At 44.1% G+C, this 22,225-nt stretch overlaps 1 protein-coding gene across 2 annotated transcripts in view; it reads left to right on the forward strand.

Annotated features, from left to right (window-relative positions):
- The window catches only part of LRMDA (leucine rich melanocyte differentiation associated), a 1,132,756-nt gene that overhangs the window by 630,294 nt on the left and 480,237 nt on the right, over positions 1-22,225 (forward strand). For both annotated transcript variants that reach the window (XM_037804641.1, XM_037804640.1), the window contains exons 4-5: positions 1,328-1,467; positions 11,992-12,109. In XM_037804641.1, coding sequence (XP_037660569.1) covers positions 1,328-1,467; positions 11,992-12,109 — 258 coding nt within the window. The remainder of the gene's footprint in view (positions 1-1,327; positions 1,468-11,991; positions 12,110-22,225) is intronic.

Here is a 22,225-nt window from a genome sequence, read left to right on the forward strand (position 1 = left end):
TCATTTAATCTGTCAGAGGTGGAATGTGCTACGTTGTGATGACCCCTTGGCAAATGTGTTAGGAAGTTGATTCAAACATCGGTTGGGTTTAGAGTTCATTCCCCTCTGATAAGTTGAAATGGAGTAAATGGAAAAAAGTCTGGATAAAACCCCAAGGTTAGATAACATCCTGACAGAGCAAGGACGGCTCTTTTCCTTCATATCCCCTTTCTCTTCTAGGTCCAAGTGGGCTTCCTACTGGAAATGGTGCCCTTGGTCTGTGACTTTTGTCATTCACCCTGTATATTCTGACCCTGTGTTCCTGCTACCATTCTGGCAAAGACCCCTTTCTTTCTTCCGACATTGGCTGACTCTTCCCATCCATAGTCTCCATTGCCATTGCATAGTCCTGGCCTCTATTCATGGCTACCTGGAGTGTAACCTTCGCTAGGGCTCAGCTCATCTCTGTCTGGCTCAAGCCAGAACTTGCTATGTGAATTGGGTTATCATTAAGTCCTTCCTAATCTGAGATTCCCTGAATTTGTGGCTCGTCTCTTATTTGGTTAGGGGGCTTCAATGTATGCCTTAATTGGACAGAGGATCCTACTGGGGGATGGCTCCATCAAATAACCTTACCACCATGTCCCTCCTCGGTCTCTGCTTTTTCATTCTCTCCTTCATATTATGTATATGCTATATATCAAAACAGATCCTCAGGAAATACATTAGAACCTGCCCAATTTGACTAAAACTGTCCTAACTTTTTGTTTTTTCGTCTTAGCTTTGTTCTCATTTTCCTCCAACCCAATGATTTCTGGCTTGTAGCGAGGCCACTAGGCAATGCTTAGCTCCATCGCAGGCTTTCAGATCAGAGGAGAGTGCCTGTCCCTGTTTGCATCCATGCCATTCCCGTATATTTTCATGATAAATTCTCCCTAAGGAAGAATATGCATTTAATGAGGTCTTTAGAAATAATTCTTGCCTTTATTGTTAGAAAAAATGGTGTTTTATAGATTTGCTTATTGCAAAAATATTTTCCTATGTGGAATCTATCTTTACATCATGTTTTAAAAAAACAGAACCATGGAGGAAAGAAACTTGTTATAAAACAATTAAGCAGCCTTAAGTCTACCTGTTCAGAGAAAAGTTAGTCTATGCCCCCAAGAGTGGTAATGAAAAAACTAGAAGTGCCATAAACCCACAGCTAAGGTGATTTCGGACTTCACTCATTTCATCTCAAAGGGAGCATACTAGGCCTGTCAGCTGCTAGGCTGTGCTTGTCAGTTATGGTCTGTGCTCCTTGCTAAGCCTTTTGTCTTCCTGGACCAAGATCCTTAACCTTTGTCACATCACTGATGTGGAGCGTCTGCTGGATCACCTGGCAGAAGTGACACCAGCCCTGGAGTATCTCAGCCTGCTGGGAAACGTGGCGTGCCCCAACGAGCTGGTGGGCCTGGACAAGGATGAGGAAGACTACAGGAGGTACAGGTGAGTGTCCGGTTATCTGAGCACAGTCGGGGAAGGGGAAAATTACGCCTTTTGGGATTGATATTACGCTGTGGTGGTCATAGTAGATGTTTGCTAAACGTGGACTTTCCATGACAATGCTGAACTTGCTTCACCTTTTGGTACCCTGGAACCATTGTCTCCCTTTGCAGGGGTCACAGGGGTCACAGGAACCAAGACAGTTGAAGAGCTGTTGGGTGCTCTAGGGTGGGGATTGACCAACTCTTTCTGTAAAGGTCCAGATAGTAAATATTTAAGGCTTTGTGGGCTATATGATGTCTTGTCAGAGACCATATTCAACTCTGACATTATACTGCAGAAGTAGTCAAAAACAATTCATAAATGAATAGGCATGGCTGGGTTCCAATAAAACTTTATTTATAAGAACAGCTCGCCAGATTTGACCCATGGGCTGTAGTGTGCTGACCCCTGATCTGTGCTGTAAGATTTTTCTCAGAGTCACTTTTGGAGAAAGACCAGTTCCCACCAAAATGTAGAGAACTCATGTGCAATCCCAAGAGGAGACCCCACAATGCCCATACCACTACACCATAAAACTGGCCATGTACTTTGATGGGATCAAAGTATAAATGTATCAGGAAAGTTTTCTTTCTTTTCTTGACTTCCAAATCATTTGCTCTGAAACCCCTGATCCAAACTCGCCTCTCTCAGGGAGCTTTCTTGATCTTACCCATTTGACTGAACTCATGTGGTTCTCCTTTATTTTAAATTCTCTGCATTCTCATTCTTGATTGTTGTTTTGCAAACGCTTTCACTGTCTTTTTATGTGTGTATGCACTCTCTCATTACAACGTAAGTGCTCATGAACACTCACTACTAATCAATGCAGGAAGAAGGAAGAGAGAGAGGGAAGAAGGAAAGAAACGAAATACAAGGCAGATAGGAACTGACCATTAGATTTGGAAAGGTCAGGGGGAAGGAGGATAATGATAGTTTGAAGGAAACGTGTTCTAATGGGACTGGTAAAAGAATCTGTAATCTGTGGTGACCCCTGAAGGAATATTAGTTGCAGTATTCATGTTGTATGAAGGCAAAGGTGTAAGGCAAAAGTCATTCTGTATGCCATACCAGGAAGGCTTCTGAATATTGTAGATTTAAAAAATATACACACACATAAGTAAGGCTACGGGAATGCAGTTGTATTACTTTTATCAGGAAGAAGTTATCTTTAACCTCATTTTTCTACATTGCTTGATTAATTTTGTAGGGGGTCTTAGACTGATTTGTAAACCATCTGAAAACAAAGTTCTTAACCCTCCTTTTTGTTTCAAATCTTTCTCCATGGTGAATATTTTCCTTTGGGATTTGAATGTGTGTCCTGGCAATACAAATATGGTTGCTCTAATAGGTGAATGTTTACATATTTCTATCAGCACTTAAGTTGCTTACTCAGTTAGAACTGAATTTTCTTATTTAAGACTCTTTTCAACTTTGAAGCATTTAACAACCTGGTTTCAGGTGCAAAAAGGATGATCAAAAGCCTATTTTATCTCTTGCAGCAACTTGTTTTCAAGATCTGTGTTGGAAGGGTCAAGAAAATCCAAGAAAGTGTGCCCAGTAAATATTTTTATTAAACCTAGCACTGTTTAGGACCTTCTCATTTTTTTTTTAATCTTTTTCTTTAGAGTTCTATAATCCTTAAAAATAAATTCTATGTATGTATGTACATGTGTGTGTGTATGCATGTGCATGTATACATATGTGTGTGTGTGTGTCTGTATATATGCATATATATGTATACACAAAGTAGTTTGTTCATTTCATTCAATTCACATATAGCCAGAAAGCTATAGATGAATCCAACTGTTAACAAATTTTTGTATTTTGTTTTTCTAGAATGAGAGAAGTAGTAGCAAATGGAGGGCTTATAAGGTTGTACAATAAAAAGAAAAACTACTACTATTATTTTTCATTATAACTTACCACATTGACAAAGACCTGTGGTATAAGTTTAGCTTTGCCAGTGGGGCCTTTAAAATGGGGAGAATAGTCTAGATGAGTGGTCCTTAGCCAGAGATATCCCTCCGAATTATCAAAGACATTCTGATTTATTTGGTGGCAAATAAAGCAACAGTCATTAGGTGATTCTGATGTTCAATTAACAACTATTGGACTGAGTAGTTCTTAAAATCCCTGTGGGCTCTAGCAGTTCCAGTTCATGTCACTATCACGCAGTATTTTATATATTTCATCTTGTATATTTCTCCTGTTACTTCATGTCTTTCGATGTCAAGAGACTAGGCTTCCATAGGTAAGGATTGGCTCTTCTGATCTTTTGCAGTCTCATCAGCACCTAAAACAGTGCTGGGCATGTAATAGGGTTTGGTAACTGTTTGCTGGAAGGGGCTTGGAATTACCCTTCCCTCTAAGGAGCTGAGCACTTGTAGATAGATGCAGCACCCTTTGGGCAGCTCAGATGCTCAGATGCTCACTACCTGTTTGGAGTCAGATGCATTTGAATATCAAGAAAGGAAGTTAAGCAAAGGACTATTGTTCAGACGCAATCCAATTCCTGGTTGTTGGGTCATGATTCTTTAGGGACGGCCTGATTCTAGAAGAGTAATCCATCTGATGGGCTTGGGTACCCTCCAGGCTGTCTTCCCCACCACAGGCCTGGTCCCCTGGAAGGCACTGAAGGCTGGGGATGGGAATGCTGTTTGCTAGTGCATGTATGGTGAAGTTGCCATGATGGATGGGTTCTGCGGGCAGCACACAGGCAAAATCACATCTAGTCAAAATCACCTTTGAAAATCCCAGAGTCCCCCACCACAAAGGCAAGATGGTCATGCTCTGAGAAGAAATGGGAGCTGAGAACAGCTGAAGGAGCATGAAATGTGTGCTCATCCGATTTCACATCCACTGAGCAGCATCTGCTCACAGAGTGGCATGGTAGGCTGATACTCTAACACTTTTAAAATTTTATTGATTTTGTTATTTTTGCATATGTTTGACATGCATGTCCACTTGCACCTAGATGAAGTCAATGTTTGTATGATTCAGCTCCATCCTTTGTTCTGCAGGCAGCTCTGCTTAGTTTACCCAGAGGCTCTGGTCCCACTCTGCTCAGTTCCGTTTCCATAACTTCCCAGATTATGTGTCTCTGAGAAATTTTAGGGTTTCACAATGTGCCTTTTGAATCCAGAATTCCTTTGGCACTTGAATTTCTACAAAGCAATGTATCTGCATTTTTGCTTTGGGTAAAATATTTTCTAGGCCCTTTATCCCCAAAGCATGAGGTCTGCCTTCCTTCTAGCGGTTACCCAGAGCCTAATAGTACAGACTCTATGTAAATTTATGTGACATTTTCACTAGGAAATTGCTTAAAAAATGAATGATATTTCTACAGTTTACTGTTTTTCACTTTAAGTACATTTTCTGACAATATGTCTTCTATTAATCATTTAAGCAATAGTAGGAGCCTTAAAAGAGTGTATTCAGAAGCAAGAACCCATGGCTCATTTAGTGCTGTCTAAAAAAATTTCTTATTGATTGGCATCCTCGGTGGTTATGTGATGTAATATTTATAATATGTCACCCAGCCATACATCAAAACAAGTATGTCTGTTGTTTCGTTTCCCCGGTGGACGTTTATTTCGGAGAGGTCAGCCCAGTTTTAGGTCACGCTGTGGCCAACCACTGGACCTGAAATGGGAAGTGACTAGATTTATGCAGTTACTGGAATTAGCTGCCCAGGTGCTTCAGTTTCTGCTGGGTCCCTCCTCCCCTTCCCCCACGTCCACCCCTTTTGCTTCTCCACTTACTCCTGAGCGCCCAGTTGGATTTTCCTGGCACACACCCCCACCATACAGCAGGCTCATTAAACCTGTGTGTGAACACGGACATACTGCCGAGTTGGTGAGCGGTGTCCTGGCCTGCTTGGAAGGAGAGAAACCGTGCCTGGAGTCTCCCTCTGCCCTGCATTGTAGCTCACGGCTGAGAAGTGCCTGTTGCCACGTTGTTATAGAACCTTTAGCTGCCCACGCTTTGCTGTGTGGACGCTCCGTGCTGTTGTTTTGGGATGAATGTCAAATGGAGGCAAATGTGACAACTGGCGGCCTTCAGGATTTGTTCAGGAAGGGGGCGGTGGGGCAGGGTGTGGCCTGGGATACCATCATTGTGCCCAGCAGCCACCTGGGACTTCTTAGGAAATCTGCTGTGGGAAGCTTGAGAGCCCAGAATGGCCTATTTCTTGTCTTCTCCTGCATTTCTTTTCTTTCTTCTTAGTGGAATGAGGAATGGAGTGAGGGCCTGCAGTCCACAAGGGGTGGGCTCGCCTGTCAAATCAGGGGGTCGTCTCACAGTCTCCAGGCTGACCTCTGTCACTGACTCCTTGGTCATTCATTCTTTCCTTCCAATCTCTGGTTGGCCTCCCCGTCCTCCTTCCTCCCCATGAGGCCTCTCTATACATCCTACAACTTTAAATTATTTAAAATGCGACACCCTTTCTCTGTTCACTGTAGGGAGCAGCCCTCAGCAGACAGTGGGGGTGGGGGGTCGGCTGCCCAATGTCTCAGCCAGAAGGAAGGTCTCTCGGCCGTCCGGGGTTGCCACCACTTCCCAGCCGAAAAGGAGCTGTAAAATTTGTGGCTTACATAACCCAGCTAGCCTTCTCCAGCTCGTCTGCAATGTGGGCTTTGAAGATCACAAGAAAGCAAAGGTCACGACCCAGAGATCAAAGTGACAGAAGCCCACAGAGTAATTGCCGGTTACCCTCTGCAGAGGTCCTCCGTCCATCCTGTGGGTGTATTGTTTGCACAGAGACTTCAAACATGCTGCCAGTGGACTGTGAGCAAGTCAGCTGGCCTTTGCCTGTTGTCAGGCATTCATTAAGCCTGTAGGTGAGCTCACCTCAGCTCATTAGAGTGAGATCATTGTCATCTCTCGGAGCATCTGGGGTGATTCCACTCACCGTGTTTGTTCATTACTCTTTGGTCTTTATTGACTTTTTCTCACCGTCCTCCTTTACCCAAAGGTGTGTGTGTGGGGTGGGGGTGGGGGGACATAAGGAAATTGGAATAAAGAAAGGAGCATAAGGATGTGGGTGTGTTTATTGTAAATTAACTTTGAGGTACGTGGAATCCAACCAAGCTAAAGCTCTAAGGGAGTTTAGACATCCTTTAGCCCATTCCCTTCATTACACAGATGGAGAAACCGAGCCTCAGAAAGGGACAGAGGCTGAATCAAGATCACACAGCAAGAGAAGTTTGGAGTCTGAGCTCTTTGCAATTCCTGGTTGGTTCCAAACTTTTCTTTACGAAGAGCTCCCTCCTATAATTTTTCTCCTCACACTTGAAAGCTTTGGTCTCCCAAATAAGCTGTATTTAGGACATTGTTAACTTTTTTTTTAAATTAATCAGACACATTGAGCAGTTGATCAGTGCTTCTGATCAGCATGAGGTAACCAGCATTTCCAAAAGGAGCTGATGTAATCCAGCTGAAAGCAAAGAAGCCTGCTGTTTTGTTGGCATGCTCACCCTTTTCTGAAATATTGAGAACGGATCATGGTTCATGCATTGCCACTTTCAGGGGCCCCTAGGAGGGCAGAGGTAGCTTGTGCCATGTCTCCCCTTCCCCCCACCTCCCTTGGAAGCAAGAAGGCAGCAAGAAGTAGTGAGAAGAGGCACAGAACACAATATACGGAAGGAAGTAGGAAAAAACTCCTGTGATCCTATGTCTCATCCACTCAGGATTTAGACGTGGTATTTTGTAAATAGAATCACCGCAGAAAAAGAACCATGGTGGGCAATCTCGGGAGTAGACAATGGAGACCCATCTTGTCTTTTCTGTGATTGTGGAGTTTCATTTGGAGAGCAGCTGTGGGCAGGGGGGAAAGCATCCTCATCTCTCTTTGGGATCTAGACGAAAAACTCCAGAGCGCCAGGATTTGAGCAGAGAACATTGATTTTGGAGGTGGGAAAAAAGCATTTTGGTTGTTCCTTTTCTCCTTCCACCAGTTCTAGCTCTCTCCTTAGACAGGTCCTTTAAGAAGACAGAGTATTCTCTATGAAGAGGGCAAGAACCTGAAAAGCTATGTGTGCTGTTCTCTCAGTTTTAGAGAACTGGAGTTCCCAGACAGAGACAAATGGGTCCTTAAACACCTTCCCAGGATCCCTGCTCTCCTCTCGATAACCTCACCTTCCACAACACAGCCATCTGTGCTTGGACTCCTCGCTCACCAAGCCCTGGAGCTACCCCCCAGCCACCTTGAGAAGGTCAGGGAAATTGGAGTTGCCCTCTGGAGCTAGGGACGTGAAACTTAGAACTGAGATGGCTCTCTTTTCATTAAGCAGTGCCCAGGCTTAACAAGCAGTTTTATAAATCTGAGGCTGACTCCGGGTGTCGCAGGATTTATAGAGGGGGGTTTCTGCCATAAAGTGGTTTATGATAGCTGCCTTCTGTGTTATTAGTAGCTGTCTCTTCCTTCAACCATTGCTGTTTGATAATAGCCTTAAAATACCCAGAATTACTTACCTGCAAGCCCCATTCCTGATAGCCCTTGTTGACAGTCTGAATAAGTTTACTGCCCTTTTGTTGTACTTTACCTTCAAAACAAACTGATTGAACCATCAATAGCTCGTGGAAGCTGACAGAGGCATGTCATCTGGACTAGCCCTGGTGATTGCAGGTTATCTGGGGGAGTTAACCTTCCCGCATTGTTAACTGAAATGTTTTATGGACTATGCAACTTTAGGATATGGCTGTGATAACCCCAGTAACTAAGTAATACATCACAGTAAAGAGATTTTGGTGCAACAAATAACCCTGGATTAAATTTACAAGGGTTGAATTGATATTGTAAAAGCCTTCATTCTGGGGCTTTGGGAATCCTTTCTTGTATTTTTATGGCAAACTTGTATTACACTCAGGATTGAAGCTGTGGCTTTTGACACCCTGACACGACCTGGAACAAAGGGAAATAGATCTCCCAAGACTAGGATGAGCCAGGCAGGCAGGAAGCCCACTGACTTATCACTCTGCAAATTAATGTTTGGAGCTGGTTTCAAACCATCACGGAGTAGGGGTGGCCACAGCTGCCGTCTGTGCGCCGTGGTGCGTCCCCACTGACGCTGGGGCGGGGCAGACCAGTGGCAGAATTGGAGGGAGGCACTTCATCTTGCTGCCCTCATAATGTCCCATATGGCTAATCCCAAAACGATCATTCCTCTGGGCACTATTTTCACAAGTACAGTGGTTCTCAAAGTGTGGTTGTGAAACCAGTGTCAGTGTCACCTGGAAATTTGCTAGCAACATTTTGCCGTGCAGGCCTACTGAAGCAGAAACTCTGGGGCAGGGCCCAGCCATCCAAGTCACAGCAAGCCCTCCAGGTGATGCTGCGGCTCGCCCAAGCTTGAGCACCCCGGTGCTAGAAGAGCTGCTCCTTGCAAGCGGAGGCCTCGTCTGCTCATCTCACCACCTTGTTCTTAGCCCCTGGCTTGGTTCCTGGCAGGTAGGAGCTGCTCAATAATAATTTGATGAATGAATGAAAGAAAGAAAGAATGAATGTCCAGGTCAGAAAACAAAGAAGAGATCACTAAGGGAGGATCTTTGGACCCTGGGCTGAGTATGGATTTGGGGCCAGTCTTCTGAGTGTCCCTCAAACCTCTCCAAGCTACTGGCCATCGGAGACCCAGGCCAGCACTCAGGATGGGAGTTAAGAAGCCTCTGGTGCCAGGGCTGCCCAAGCTGTATAAGAAGAGTGCTCAGAAAACAGTAGCTCTTTATCATCTGAAAGTTTTAAGTAGCTTAAAAGCCAGCACCTCTCTCCCCCTCTCCTTTGATTTCAGGGCTGTGATCCAAAGTGGGGCGAACTGACAAGGCACTGTCTGTTGTCATCGCGGTTGCTGCCAGCCCTGTGAAGGCATCTTTCATTCCATCATTAAACATTGGCTGATTTTCTAATACTCATGTTTTCTTCACCTGAATATTCATCTTTTCCCACCCTACACTTAGTGGGTGTCTTTACTCCTTTGAGCGTCACTCCTGACATATTGTTTCCGTCTGTACATGTCTTCATTTGAAAGAATCTGTTGTCATCAAGACTTGGCTGCTACAGGCAGGAGATGAAGTTTTCTCTGACATTGACTGAGCCCGGTGGGAGTTCTGCTGGAGGATGGAAGGGAAGTTTGGGCCTTCTGCAGAAGTTTCCTGATTTTGGATAAGGCTAGGGGCCTCTTAGAGAAAGGCTTGGGGAGAAATAGGAAAGAGGGCAATAGATTGTGGCCAGGAAGAAGCAAAAAGTAGACAAATTTCTAAGAACTCAGGCATTGGGGTGGATGTTTTGGATGTCAGTGTTACTCAGCCATAAAAAGGAAGAAAGTTCTGATACATGGTACAACGTGGATGAACCTAGAAAACATTATGCTAAGTTAAATAAGCCAGACACAAAAGGACATATATTGTATAGTTTCACCTGTATGAAATATCTAAAGTAAACAAATTCATAGAGATAGAAGTAGGTTAGAGGTTACCAAGAGCTGTGGGGAGGAGGGAATGGGGAGGTATTGCTTCCTGGGTGCAGAATTTCTGTTTGGGTGATAAAAAGGTTTTGGTAATGGATGGTAGTGATGCAGCACAACATTGTGAATGTAATGAATGCTTACATTCCTTAACCACTTAAAAATGGTTAAAACGGTAAATTTTACATTATATATGTGTATATTACCACAACAAAAAGAATTTCAGAGTATTCTGGCTTTAAAAATGAGTAGCATGAAAGTTATCCCTGGAGGCCACTGAGCTGTTGTTTCTGGCTTTTGAGTGGTTCGCAGTGTCTGTGACTCGGACAAGCATGTGACGGCCACTTGGTGATGTGAGGCCACCCTGTGGGGTGGGAGGGTGGGAGTCAGGTCCCCCAGAGAGGAGGAAGGCACCCTGCATACCCCCAGTAACATATGCCTTGAGAAAAAGCCAAGTCCTTGGGGGTTGCCTGAGGGTTTGGTTCTTTGAAGTCTGCTTGAGGTGTCCTCTTACTTCTTTTCCCTTTAATTCTCAGTGGTTCTGTGGGTGCTCCTGTAACTACTCTGTGTATTGTCAGTCTCGGCGCTCAGCCACGCCGATTTCCAATGGTCTCTGTGTGAGTGTGTTTTCCCCGTTACACTGAGAACCCCTTGAGAGCAGGAACCAGGTTGTAACAGCCTCTGTTTCCCTAAGGTTGGCACATTGTGCTCAAGAATTATTTGTGCAACTGAAATGAACTGGCGTTTTATTGGGTCCGTTATAATGCTCATCTCCAAGATGGAGTGAGGATGAGAAAAGACATTTTGTCCCTGCCTTCAAGAAACTTACAGTTTAAGTGAGGGCACCAAACGAACACCCAGAGAACAATCAGAAAACGATGTTATGGTGTTGACAGTCTGTTGCAGAAGAAAGCAATGTGGTTGGAAGTGTAGAAGAAAACTTCAGGGGGTGAGGCTTGAAAGATGGGTGGATATAAGGAGGCTGGGTGCAGGAAGGAGGTAGCAAATTCCCCTGGACAGAATCCATTGCTCTTGACGTTGGGTACTGGCCTCTTCTTCCTAAGCAGGGCAGGGTCAAAACAATTGCCTGCATGATTGATGGAGTTTGGAGGCTTGGTGGGAAGCATCTGGGTTGGTGATGGTCACTGAGGAAGAATGATAAGCAAGTATCTAAACTTCCAATTATAAAAAGATATGGGCATTTGCTTATGACCTGGTCAAGTGGATCTTCTTGTTAACACCACATAGATCTGCTTGAGGACAGTTGATCACAAGTATCCATTAGCGTATCATTGGATTGCATAATGGATGTCAAACAGTCTTTTCAGGGAAATGGAGAGCACATAGCATTTGCTGGGCTAATATCCCCTAGAAACCAACTCCTCTTGTTTCTTGTTGACAAAGACCATCTTCATAATGCCAGGGTGGAAATAACTCTGTGATGAGAACATGTCTTCAAGGCCTCTGTTGGGGCCTTGTATTCCTTGCTTCTATTCCAAAGTCTTCTGGGTTGCTTTTTTGGCCTACATCCCAGCTTATTATCCTGGATGGCAAGTCAGGGTCTCTTTTCTTAGCTTCCAATTGAAGATCTGTTTTTATCTCAGAGGTGAGAGCAATGTGCATAACCTATAATATGGTTGCAGCATAAGCGGTGCAACCAGGTTGTAGGTTAGTTTTACTGAGAACTTCCTGTGTAGCAAGGTAGCAAGGAAAGGAACAAACACATTGATAGAGCCCTATTGACTAATCCAGTCGTGGTGTATCTATGTGTCTGTATCTCTCTTTGAGTCGAGTGCAGCCATTATATGTTTATAAAGTTTAGTTCTATGTCTGTATAAAATATAATCATTCAGATTTCCCTGACAGGTGACTGTCCATTCTCTGTGAAGGAAGAGAGGAGAAGTAGCAGCCACTAACTAAACTTCTGAAGACCTGATAGTGCGGATTCCTGGGGAATCAGACAAATTGCATGGTCCTTTGAGATTGTCACCCCAGCCTTACTGAGTGGTCTCTGACTTGTCCCTTCCAGATGCTTTGTTCTGCACAAGCTGCCCAACTTGAAGTTTCTGGATGCCCAGAAAGTAACCAGATGGGAACGTGAGGAGGCGTTGGTCAGAGGGGCATTCATGAAGGTGGTCAAACCCAAGGTAAGCTACCTGCTCCCTGGTCTTCACAACACCAACAGGGGTATATATTACATCTCATGCCATGTCTTGGAGCATGGAGGATGTCCTCCTCTTTGTTTAGCATGCTGGTGGGATCCCACCCCAGGGTTTCAGCCATCCTTACACTATTGGCCAAACATGAAGTGGGAATGGGTACAAAATGAATTTGCCTGTGACTCAGTCTCAGGGGACTTCTTGACTATTGTGAAATTCTGGAAGGAATTTCAGGCCTATCTCTGGAAGATGCTATCTTCACAGAATGGGTTCTGGAGCTGAGAAAGGAGAAAGAGGAAAGCACTGTGGTGGGTAGTATTCTACTGGTGCCTTACAGGGCACCCTTCTTTCTCATGACAAAAGGGGAGCTAGAGGAGAGCTGTGTCCTCACATCCACATGCAAGGGCTCAGTAGCCATCCGAGATGTCGTTAGCGGGGAAGGCAATTTTTTCTCGCAATGTGGCCCTGGGCCGGTGTGTGCTCCCCACATGTGGCTCTCCAGAGCTCATCAGAGGGGTGTTTATTGAATTTTCTTCACCAGCCAAGTTTGCATTGAGGCCGTGTAATTTAACGTGGTGTTACCTTAATGACAGCACTGATGAGGCAGGGGGGATCTGGCTCTGAGTCTTGGATTCAGATACAAGGAAATGTCAAGGAAGTGGAGGACTGTCTCTTTGGGAGGAGCTGGAGTCCTTCGGTGAAGCCTGTGGGTGGAGAGTGGACGCCGGGACTCCTTTGGAAGTCCGTCACCACCCTGAGGCTCCACAGAGCTCCAGTCACCTCCCATGGGATGGCAGCTTGTGTGCTGGAAGCACTGGCAGAAAAATCTGAGAGGCCTAGTTTGTCCTCGATTATTGACTTATCACCCTCTGCGCATGCATTGGAAATGATTAAGGGGGAGAAAGAAAACAAAAGCAAAACAGAAAAATGAGTTCTCTTTCATCAAGCTGCTTGTCTGGCAGCATACCTCAGGCCACTTTCGTTCCCTAAATCCATGAGGTGCCACTTATTTCCCATTATGAGGAATAAAATTGCTAACAGTTGTAGAAATATATGATATGGAGGGTATAATACTGGCAGATGAATGCACTGTTACGTTTCAGCATATGGGAAATTAATAGAGTGATTCATTTTGTAGCTATTAAAGTGTTAACAGTTCTCCTTATCGAGGTGTAGGTTTGACGTATTGCTCACGACTGCTTTTAGTTATTCCAGCTTTTGTAATTTTGTCGAAATGAAGTAACTCCTTTCTGGGCCTCCATTTCTTTTTTGGTGAAAATATTCAAGAGATAGCCAGTGTCACTAAACCTAGCAAAGTACAACAAATGAAGTCTTTATAATATCTAGGTTTCTGCCCAGCTACATTTCTGACTTTCATGTATATACTTCCCAGAATAAATCAGTAATTCCCCTGCTGTCATTGTCTTTGACATGGGAAGCTCTACAATACCCATCATGTTTGCGTGGGATACTCAAAACAAGCCAGCCATTGTCCTAAACTTCTCTGCGTAGAGGTTTGCATCCTCCCATAACCCTATAAGGTGGGGGAAAGGATCATTGTCTGCCTTGACAGATTAGGTCACTTAGGCCCGGAGAAGTTCGCTGGGTGGCCCCAGGTTACACGGCTGGTGATGGCTCGAGCTGGGACGTCCTGTGTCTGTGACCACGGAGCCCACATTGTTCTCTCTCTGCTTTGTTACCTCTGGAGCTGTGAACTAAATATTTCCCCCCATGGATCTGTTTGTTCAAACAGAACCTTATGGGGAGGCCCAAATGCAGAAAACATGTAAAAGCAGGACAGGTCTGTCAGAGCAGAGATGGGGTGGGAGGTGGGGTGGGGATGGGGGGTAGGGGAGACTCAAATCCCCCCACCCCTTTTGAAAGCAACTAAAAAAGGATCCTTAAAATCAAGTATTAGCTGTTCCTTTGAGTCATTAGCAACATCAGCAGAAATGCTCTTCAGAGTTACAAAGTTGGTTCTAATCAATTACAGAATTAGCTCATGTTGGTGTGATTGACGCTAATATCCTACTAACGGTATAAGCTTAAAAATCGCCATTAGTTGTTTTGGAGACAGAGCCCACAAAACATGGGGCCTGCAGCTGTCCCTTCATGGAGTCCCATGGTTTCTCAATTGAAGAGGACTTAGCCTGGTCTGCATTCTCATTTTTGGATGAGGAAGCTGGGAGAATATGTAGCTTCCTGTCCAGGCAGAACCAGGACCAGAACCCAGGGGTGTGTGCTTCCAGGTAAATGTTCTGTTTACGCCATGGTGCTTCAAGTGCATGAGAAGATTTCTCTCTGTTCCTGGTTTCATCTCAAATTGTATCCTCCTGTGAATGGCAGGCAATTCCCTTTTGTCTGTTGTTTTCAGAGCTCTGTACCCGCACTTTTGTTGCAAATTGAAAGAGGCCAAATGAGCTCCTTGCTGAATTAATAAATTGGCATTAAAAAGGCTGGTTCTTGCCTGCTCACAGTGTGTACCGACATATGTTAGTTCATATGCAGGTGTGTATACATACTTTCCATCTCTGTGTATATATACATATGCATGTTCTGGGAGGTTGTGTGTACACCCCGAGCCGGCTTCTAAGTGGAGAGCAATTTCCTTCCGGTGAATTGCCGATGCTGAGCTGAGCATACTTGGTGAAGACCTATTTTTCATAACAGGATCGGAATCTCAAGTTGGCTTCTGTCCTTTCCAAAGCGGCAGAGGCCTGTTGTGCTGAGTCAACAGAATGTCCTGATGGATGATCAAGGGGGCTGTGATTTGGGGAGCTGTTTTCATTTTATTCCTGACATAAAGTATTTGGGAGGGTGGAAAATGCCTCTCCAATCACAGAGCTTGCCTTGGAGGTAGGGAATGGGCAGTCTGGGTGTTCTCGGCTGACGCAAATGCAAAATCATCCAGGAACTAATAAACCCCCTGTGTCACAAAGGTTTGATTTGGAGCCAGTCAGGCCCCAGTGCCCGTGAACGAGTCCTCTCTCGCTTTCTCCCACCGTGACATGTTTCTCCTTCGTTGCTGCCTTTTGTCTTTTGTTGTATGAAGCTTCCTTCTGCCTGGGCTCTGATTGTTCCCCAGAAAGATGCTGCCATTCATTAGGAAGTGATAGCTAATGTTACAGTGAACAACTCCAGACCTGCGATAGCTAGGCTTTGCTTATTTTGTAGGGTTTTAAGGAAAATATACATCTTTGTCAACTATTGGCCATTGAATCACCCCAGTGTCGATGCATAGAACACCACGCTGGCTGCAGAGAAGGTTGAGGCCCCCCAAAAAAGGCTTCTATAATGACCAGACCGTGACCCCCTTAGCTGATCAAAGCAGCATGGAGGCCTGTCCAGGAGGGCATGCACGGCGGGCACGCCAGCCCTTCACATCACAGAGACAGCTCGAGAATCCGGCAGTCAGAATTGCTTAATTATGTCCTGGCTTTGTAATTATTCATCCTTGTTCTGGCAAAGAGCACAGTTGTCATTTCTTTGACATAATTATTTAAAGCTGAGCCTTCTTGTTTACAGGCATGTATACAAAGTTGGCTACCAACTGTTTAATCTCCAGAACCTTTTAGAAGTAATGGGGAGAGCAGCTATAGGGGGCAGCTGGACAGAGAACCACAGTTTATGTTAGAATGTGTTTCAGCATGCTTAGTTTTGCTTCTATTTGCGGCTCTTCTCTTATATGTAAGATATGGTAATAGATATGCTCTTGAGTGTCAATGTGTCTTTATGAGGGCATGCTTGGGTTTCCTGTCATTTGTAGTTTGTGTTATTTGTGTGTTTGTGTATATATATATATATTTTTTGCATCTTTGGGTTTATTTGTTGAGGTATTTTTTTTTTTTTTTTTGGCTATGGGGTGTATGTGAGAGAGAGAGAGAGGGGGAGTGGAGGGAAGGATGATATAGAGGGGAAAATATGATGTGTTAAAGAGAGGGCTGCTGAGTACACATAGCTTCTAGAAATCTTTTTTATTCTAGCCCCTAAACTGAACGCTATTTGGGTATAGGATCACCTGCTCCCGTGAAAACACAGTCCTGCTCTTGATCTTCAAGTTAGTTCCTAACTCCCCTGGGAACGTGTAATTTCATTCATAGGGCTGTGTCTATAGCTTTGGGGTTTTGGGGTTTTCATGGCTAGCCTAGCACTTTGCCAACGACCACCTTTTTCTAAGCCACGATATGTATGTCTCTGATATCTTTGGTACCATTACAAACACATAAGAAACTGTCAGAAACTACTTGTAGATTGGTTACAAATACTAAAGTTTACAATCGGTGTTTTCAAGAATATATATTTTGCATAAAGCCAGGGTATGCCTGTAAATAAATATTATAGGCCACAAATACATGCAGTTAAATAGGCGATGTCAGTTTACATTGACTGTTCACTAAAATTCCAAACATTCAGACCAAAACTAAAAATGTCAGTTTTCTGGATATTTCTAACTACCTGAATATGTTAGTATTTTATGGCTCTTTTCTGTTTTCACACAGATGTTTCTTGTCTGTAGACACATTCAGCTGCTATTTTCAGTTACTTTATAGTAAATTTTAAAGGGAGAAACATTTTTAATTAATTTCTTTTTTGGAAGATGCTTCCATGAGGTGTTTAGAAACAACTCCAGAAGGCATCAAATTACGATTTGTTTGCATTAACTTCTTATTCTTCTTTTCACAATTTGCCATATTCATTCGAGTGGGAAAAAGCTTCAGGATTTTGTCTGTCTCCATTTTTAACATCATGGCATCCTGCGGCTAGAGTAAATGTTTTCAGAATATTGCTTTTTGGAAACAATTTCTGAAGCTTTTCATTGCCTTGTATTTGAAATCAGAGGTAAAATGTTGTCCCCATGTCCCCAGGGTCTGGCAAAGCTCTATGGAGTGAGAATTGAAATCCACAATAAAGAGAAGGAAAGTGAAATAGAACCATGGGTGCTGGCGGTAGCCTCTAAGAGCCACTTGCAGGAGCCACTGGGAGCTGGCAAGACAGAGCACATGGTAGGACCACTCTCTAGTTAGCCCAATAGTTGGGGATATGTTGTGTTTCCCATGGAGCCATCAGCTTGCAATGCAACCCAATGATCCAGATTCATGCCTTTCCTCTTTTTGTTCTCCAAAATCCTACTCTTGTCCGATGGTATTTGGACACATGTCTAGAAGCTCATGGAAGTAAGTGATACTTCTTAAATATCTCCAGGATACATTGTGTAGATAGCCCCTTGAACCTGGGAATTGGGGTACTTTACATACTATTTGTCAAACACTTCCCCTTCCCACTACCCTTGCCGTGGCTCCCCTTTTAAGGGAGGAAGGGCTGTACTTCTGCATCCCATGGAATTTGGTCTTGGGCATATGATGCTTTAGCTGATGAAATGTGAGTAGAAGTGAGAGCATGCCCATTCTAAGCCAATGCATTAAGAAGCATCATGTGTTTCTACTCCTCTTGCGCTTCTGTCATTTGCTATGAAAAGAATATGAGAGACACGTTGAGCAGACTTACACCTGCCATGAAGCTTGAAGCTGAACCACAGCCAACCACAAAAAATAAATGCTTGCTATAAGTTCACTAAGATCTTGAGATTGTTTGTTAATGTGTATTATTGCTGCCGAAACCTAACTAAAACCTAGGATACCCCGTCTACCCACCTCCCTCTGAATCTTCTTTGGCTGATTGAACCAGGACTTTAAACCACAACCCAACTGGGGGCTTAGAGAAGATATTGGGAGTTGTTGGCATTCTAGCAGCAACTTCTGCTGGCTTCTGGATTCTTAGCTGTTTAGGGTAGCAGGGCAGGTGGATCGTTGACTGCATAGTGGTATGTTATTAGTTACCCAGAAACTTTCCTGAAATGTGAGTAAAAAGAATACACAGTATGCTTTAAGTGTCTATTGTGTACTAGATACTGTACCAGCTTCTTAATAATATTATCTTTAATTTTTTCCTTGACTTTAAATCTATAAATGAAGAGACTGAAGTTACAACATTACTTAAAATTATAGAGCAATGTGGAATCAACTTCCTTAGGTATACCTAAGTCTCAAAACTCATGTTCCTTCCATTATAGACCTCAAATTACCTTAACCAGGGAACAAAACTGCCTTAAAACTCATGCTCTTTCCACTCTGTGCCCTAAATTACACTAACCAGGTGTTTTGGTTTCCTGGAAGCTAAAATAATACCATATAATGGGTTGGCTTAAACAACTGGAATTTATTGGCTCATGGTTTTGAGGCTAGGAGAATTCCAAAATTGAGGTGTCAAGAAGTGATGCTTTCTCCCGGAGACTGGCATTCTGGGGTCTGTGATCCTTGGGGTTCCTTGGTTTTTCCATCACATGGTAATGCATGGGGCAGCAACTTTTCCTTTCTCCTCTGGGTTCCATTGACTTCCAGCTTCAGGCTCTTTTCTGTGGCTTCTCTTTCTGTGTCCAATTTCCTTTGCTTATAAGAACTTTGGTTATATTAGGTTGAGGCCCACCTTCATTCAGTTTGGGCATACCTTAACTAATCACATCTTCACAGGTCTTATTTGCCTATGGTTCACACCCACAGGACCAGGGGTTGGGACCTGAACATGTCTTTTTGGGGGACATGACTCAGTCCGCAGGGCCAGGCAAGGCTGGGTGATAGATGGCAGTGGTAAAAGAGCACGGAGGCCAGGAGATGGAAGGAAGTCCCAGGTAACCTTTTAATTTCCAATTTTGACCTTTTAACCACTCTCTTCTTGCCATTTTGGTCAAGAGCCAGGCTAGGCAAAGATTGTGGGAGCCAGACTGTGGAGAGTTCTGTATGTTAGGCCAAGTTTGGAGTTTATTCTAAGGGTGTTGAGGAAACTTGGCAAGGTTTGAAGTGGGAGAAAAGCAAGGGCAGGTCTCTGTCAGGATGCCTGGGTGTCGGTGAGAGGGGAGCAGTAGTGCTGTGTGCACAGAGGGGGCTTTGGACATCTACCAAGCAACTCTGCCGGCCTGAGGCTGCCCCAGAATCCAGAATGCCCAGATCAGCACTGGTGCTCAGGTGACCACAGAGGTTGAGCGCTGGGGCTGCAGGGAAAGGAAGGGTTCAAGTCACTACGAGCATCTCAGAGGCTGGGATGAGAAGAAAAGTGGTAGGTGTAAGGGACACAACAATTCCCCCTGGCAGTGGGTCAAAGGCATTCCCCAAAGTCCTGTGATGTGATCTTACCTAAAAGACCCTGTCCCCTGTGGTGACACTTGTCCTGGTTTAAGGAGCTAACTTAAGTCTTCTTAACTGGACCATGACAAGTCTTTATCCGAGTGTTCTCTGGTAATGACTGAGATGGAGCCTTGATGACCGATTATGTCTGTAATATGCACATTACCAGCTTGATGTTTTCTTGATCCACTTTAGAAGAGGGCTTTTTATCATTTTAGGGCTTTTGCAATTTAGGTTTTATTATTATTATTTTAAATTGGACTTGAAAGGAGAAAGAAGAAGAGAGAGCAATGACGATGCTTTAAGAGACCAGAGTCCTGGAGGATGACCTTGGGGTGCCGATTTAGTTACCCATTTTTAAATCTGTCATTGCCGTGGGTTCTGTATAAAGCTTCAGAGCTTTACAAGGACTGGGCTCTCCAGAAGCAGGTGCATTTCTGGGCTTGAATGATGTTTTATCCTCAATCTGCTTTTCTCTCTCCCGTTATTTTGAGCGTGGTGAATCCCAGTGAGTGACGAGGAAGAGTGGGTTGGAAACACAGGAGCAACTTTTCTAGGAACAGAGACATGAAGCCAATGATTGGTGTACGAGTGAAGAGACAGTCATGATAGTAGCAGCAGGCTTAACTCTCAGCCAGACCGCGGCCTTGCTTTCCATCTTCCTGAACTCCGCTGCTTAATAGAGCTCTACCTGGCTTGGTACATCTTTTCAGAGAAACATCAGATTGTAGGGAATGAACCTTCAGACCGGTAGGCGCCCTAGAAGGCAGGGAGGCCCATGCAATGGATAGGGAAAAACCATGACCATCATTCTCAAGCTAACTTTGATTACATGTTAACGTTACGTACAACTCCATGGCTAAAGAGGAAGAAGAAAATGAGGATGGCATAGTCCCATTTTCTGCTCTTGAGTTCTGGTTATTTCCAAAGTGCTTACTACTAATAGCAGGTTAGAATAGACTTTGAGAAGAAGACAAAAAAGAAAGCTCATGCGAGCTTAGTGATGAAAGGGATGTTTCTGACACTTAACATTCAGTTGCTCTTTTTGTTGTGCCAAAGAACTGAAGAGGCAAAGTAGTGGGCAGCTCACCTTTGTTATCCAGCTTGATGGAAGTCCAAGTTTCTACCAAGTTTAATTGAAACAAAAACTTGACCTGTTTGGATGAATGTGGCTAATGCCTACTCTTCAGGATTATCATCTGGGTGAGTTCCAAATGGGTACCAGGGAAGTACCACTACATAGTAGAGCTCAATTCATGCCACTTCCTTCCTCCACATGGTAGGCTCAGCCGGGAGCCAGATGCCCACACGATACCTCGTTATTTAATTATCTCTACCCCAAAGCCTGTCCATCCCAAATTGGTCTCTGAGGAGCAAATAGAAGGTATTTCTTGCTACGAGGGGAGATTTCTGAAACATTCCCACTACTCCCTGCCTGTCTTTCCAGAGAGCCTCTTCCTCCCTGGAGGAACATCCGAGTTCCCATGTAGCTGTTGGATCCAGCCTGGGAGTTGGCCACAACTCTCCAGGAAGGGAGTTGCTGCCTCTCTGCTGTTTTGGCCACCACGACTTACCTCTGGGACGCACGTATGCGCCGTGACTCCCAATGCGTCACCACTGGCACTCTCACCAAGCCAAGTGGCGTTTCACAAGCATGATAGGGCGGGTCTGCCTTGGGGTCCCCGCAGGCCAGTGGTACAATTAGCTCTTCTATTTGCTTTTCTGCTCTTTATAGGAGAGTGTCTTAGATTAGCAGACAGGGCGGCATCAATAATGCACAGATGCTCTGTAATTGGGGCTTCCTTTGATGTTAATTTAGCTAAGTTCAATGCCATTGTCAGTGATAGCAATTACTCTAAGCCTTTCACCAAGGACATTTTAGGATAATTTTATTTTTCATGTGCATTTTAAAATATGGCAGTAAATTTTGAGCTACATTACCTGAATTAGAACCCATTATTTCTTTTCAACAGACAACTAATGCTCTCTGTCTAGGCTCCAAAGCTGTGTCTTTTTTTTTTTTTCCTTTCCTTTTTGAAGTGGGGAATTTTAAGTGAGGCTTCTACTTCATGAAGCCTTCAAGTGGTGAATGAGATTCAAAAGTGAGTCACGTCTTGCTTTTTGTTGGCATTTTGAATTGTCGCAGAGGCTCTCTAGCTCAGTGACCTCTCCCATGTTTCATTTGGTCCATTTTTATTCATTCCTCCCTGCTGCCAACCTCTACTTTTGTTCTTGACATGATTCAAGGAGTTGTCTCCAGCTGTTCTTTCAGGAAGGTTTAAAATCTGAATTTATTGTGGCTATTGTATTGTGTGGAAAAACCATGATTCTTAATTTGTGTGTGGACTCTGGTTGGATTAGCTGTTCCATTTGGGGGCTGGGCCCACTCCAAATTCCAGGATTAAGTTCAGGTTTGGATTAAAGGCTAAACTTCTACCTTCTGCCATCAGTTTTCCCACTGTTAAAACAGAGAATGTAATGGCTCCTTCCAAATTCCTTGTGAGGATTAAATGAGATGATAATGTGCATGAAGAGCTAACACCATGCCTGGTATATGGAATCTGGGTCAGCTAGTGTTATCAGTCCTTGAAGTTTCGGAACAGCTCTGTCTTTGAGGCCTCGCCATGGCGTCATAGATCCATGTGAGTGAGCACAGAGAACACAGTTTGGGCTTGAACGGGGGACATTGCCCGTATATTCCTGGTGGCTTAACTGAGTTTTCTGGGATTTATATTTAAACAAGATATTTCTAAAGCTTTTACAAAAAACCTCCTTCCTCGTGAGAGTATAACACATAAAAGAAAGGCATATGAGAAGAGAAGAAAAGCCTTGCATCATTCATCCTGGGGAGGCCCCAGCCCCTGAATTTGGGGGTCTCCCCCGACACTGCCCAAGGTCAGGAAAGAAGGTGGCAGAGAGGAGGACA

Source organism: Choloepus didactylus, chromosome 15 (assembly GCF_015220235.1).
Source record: "Choloepus didactylus isolate mChoDid1 chromosome 15, mChoDid1.pri, whole genome shotgun sequence".
NCBI classification, from domain to species: Eukaryota; Metazoa; Chordata; class Mammalia; order Pilosa; family Megalonychidae; genus Choloepus; species Choloepus didactylus.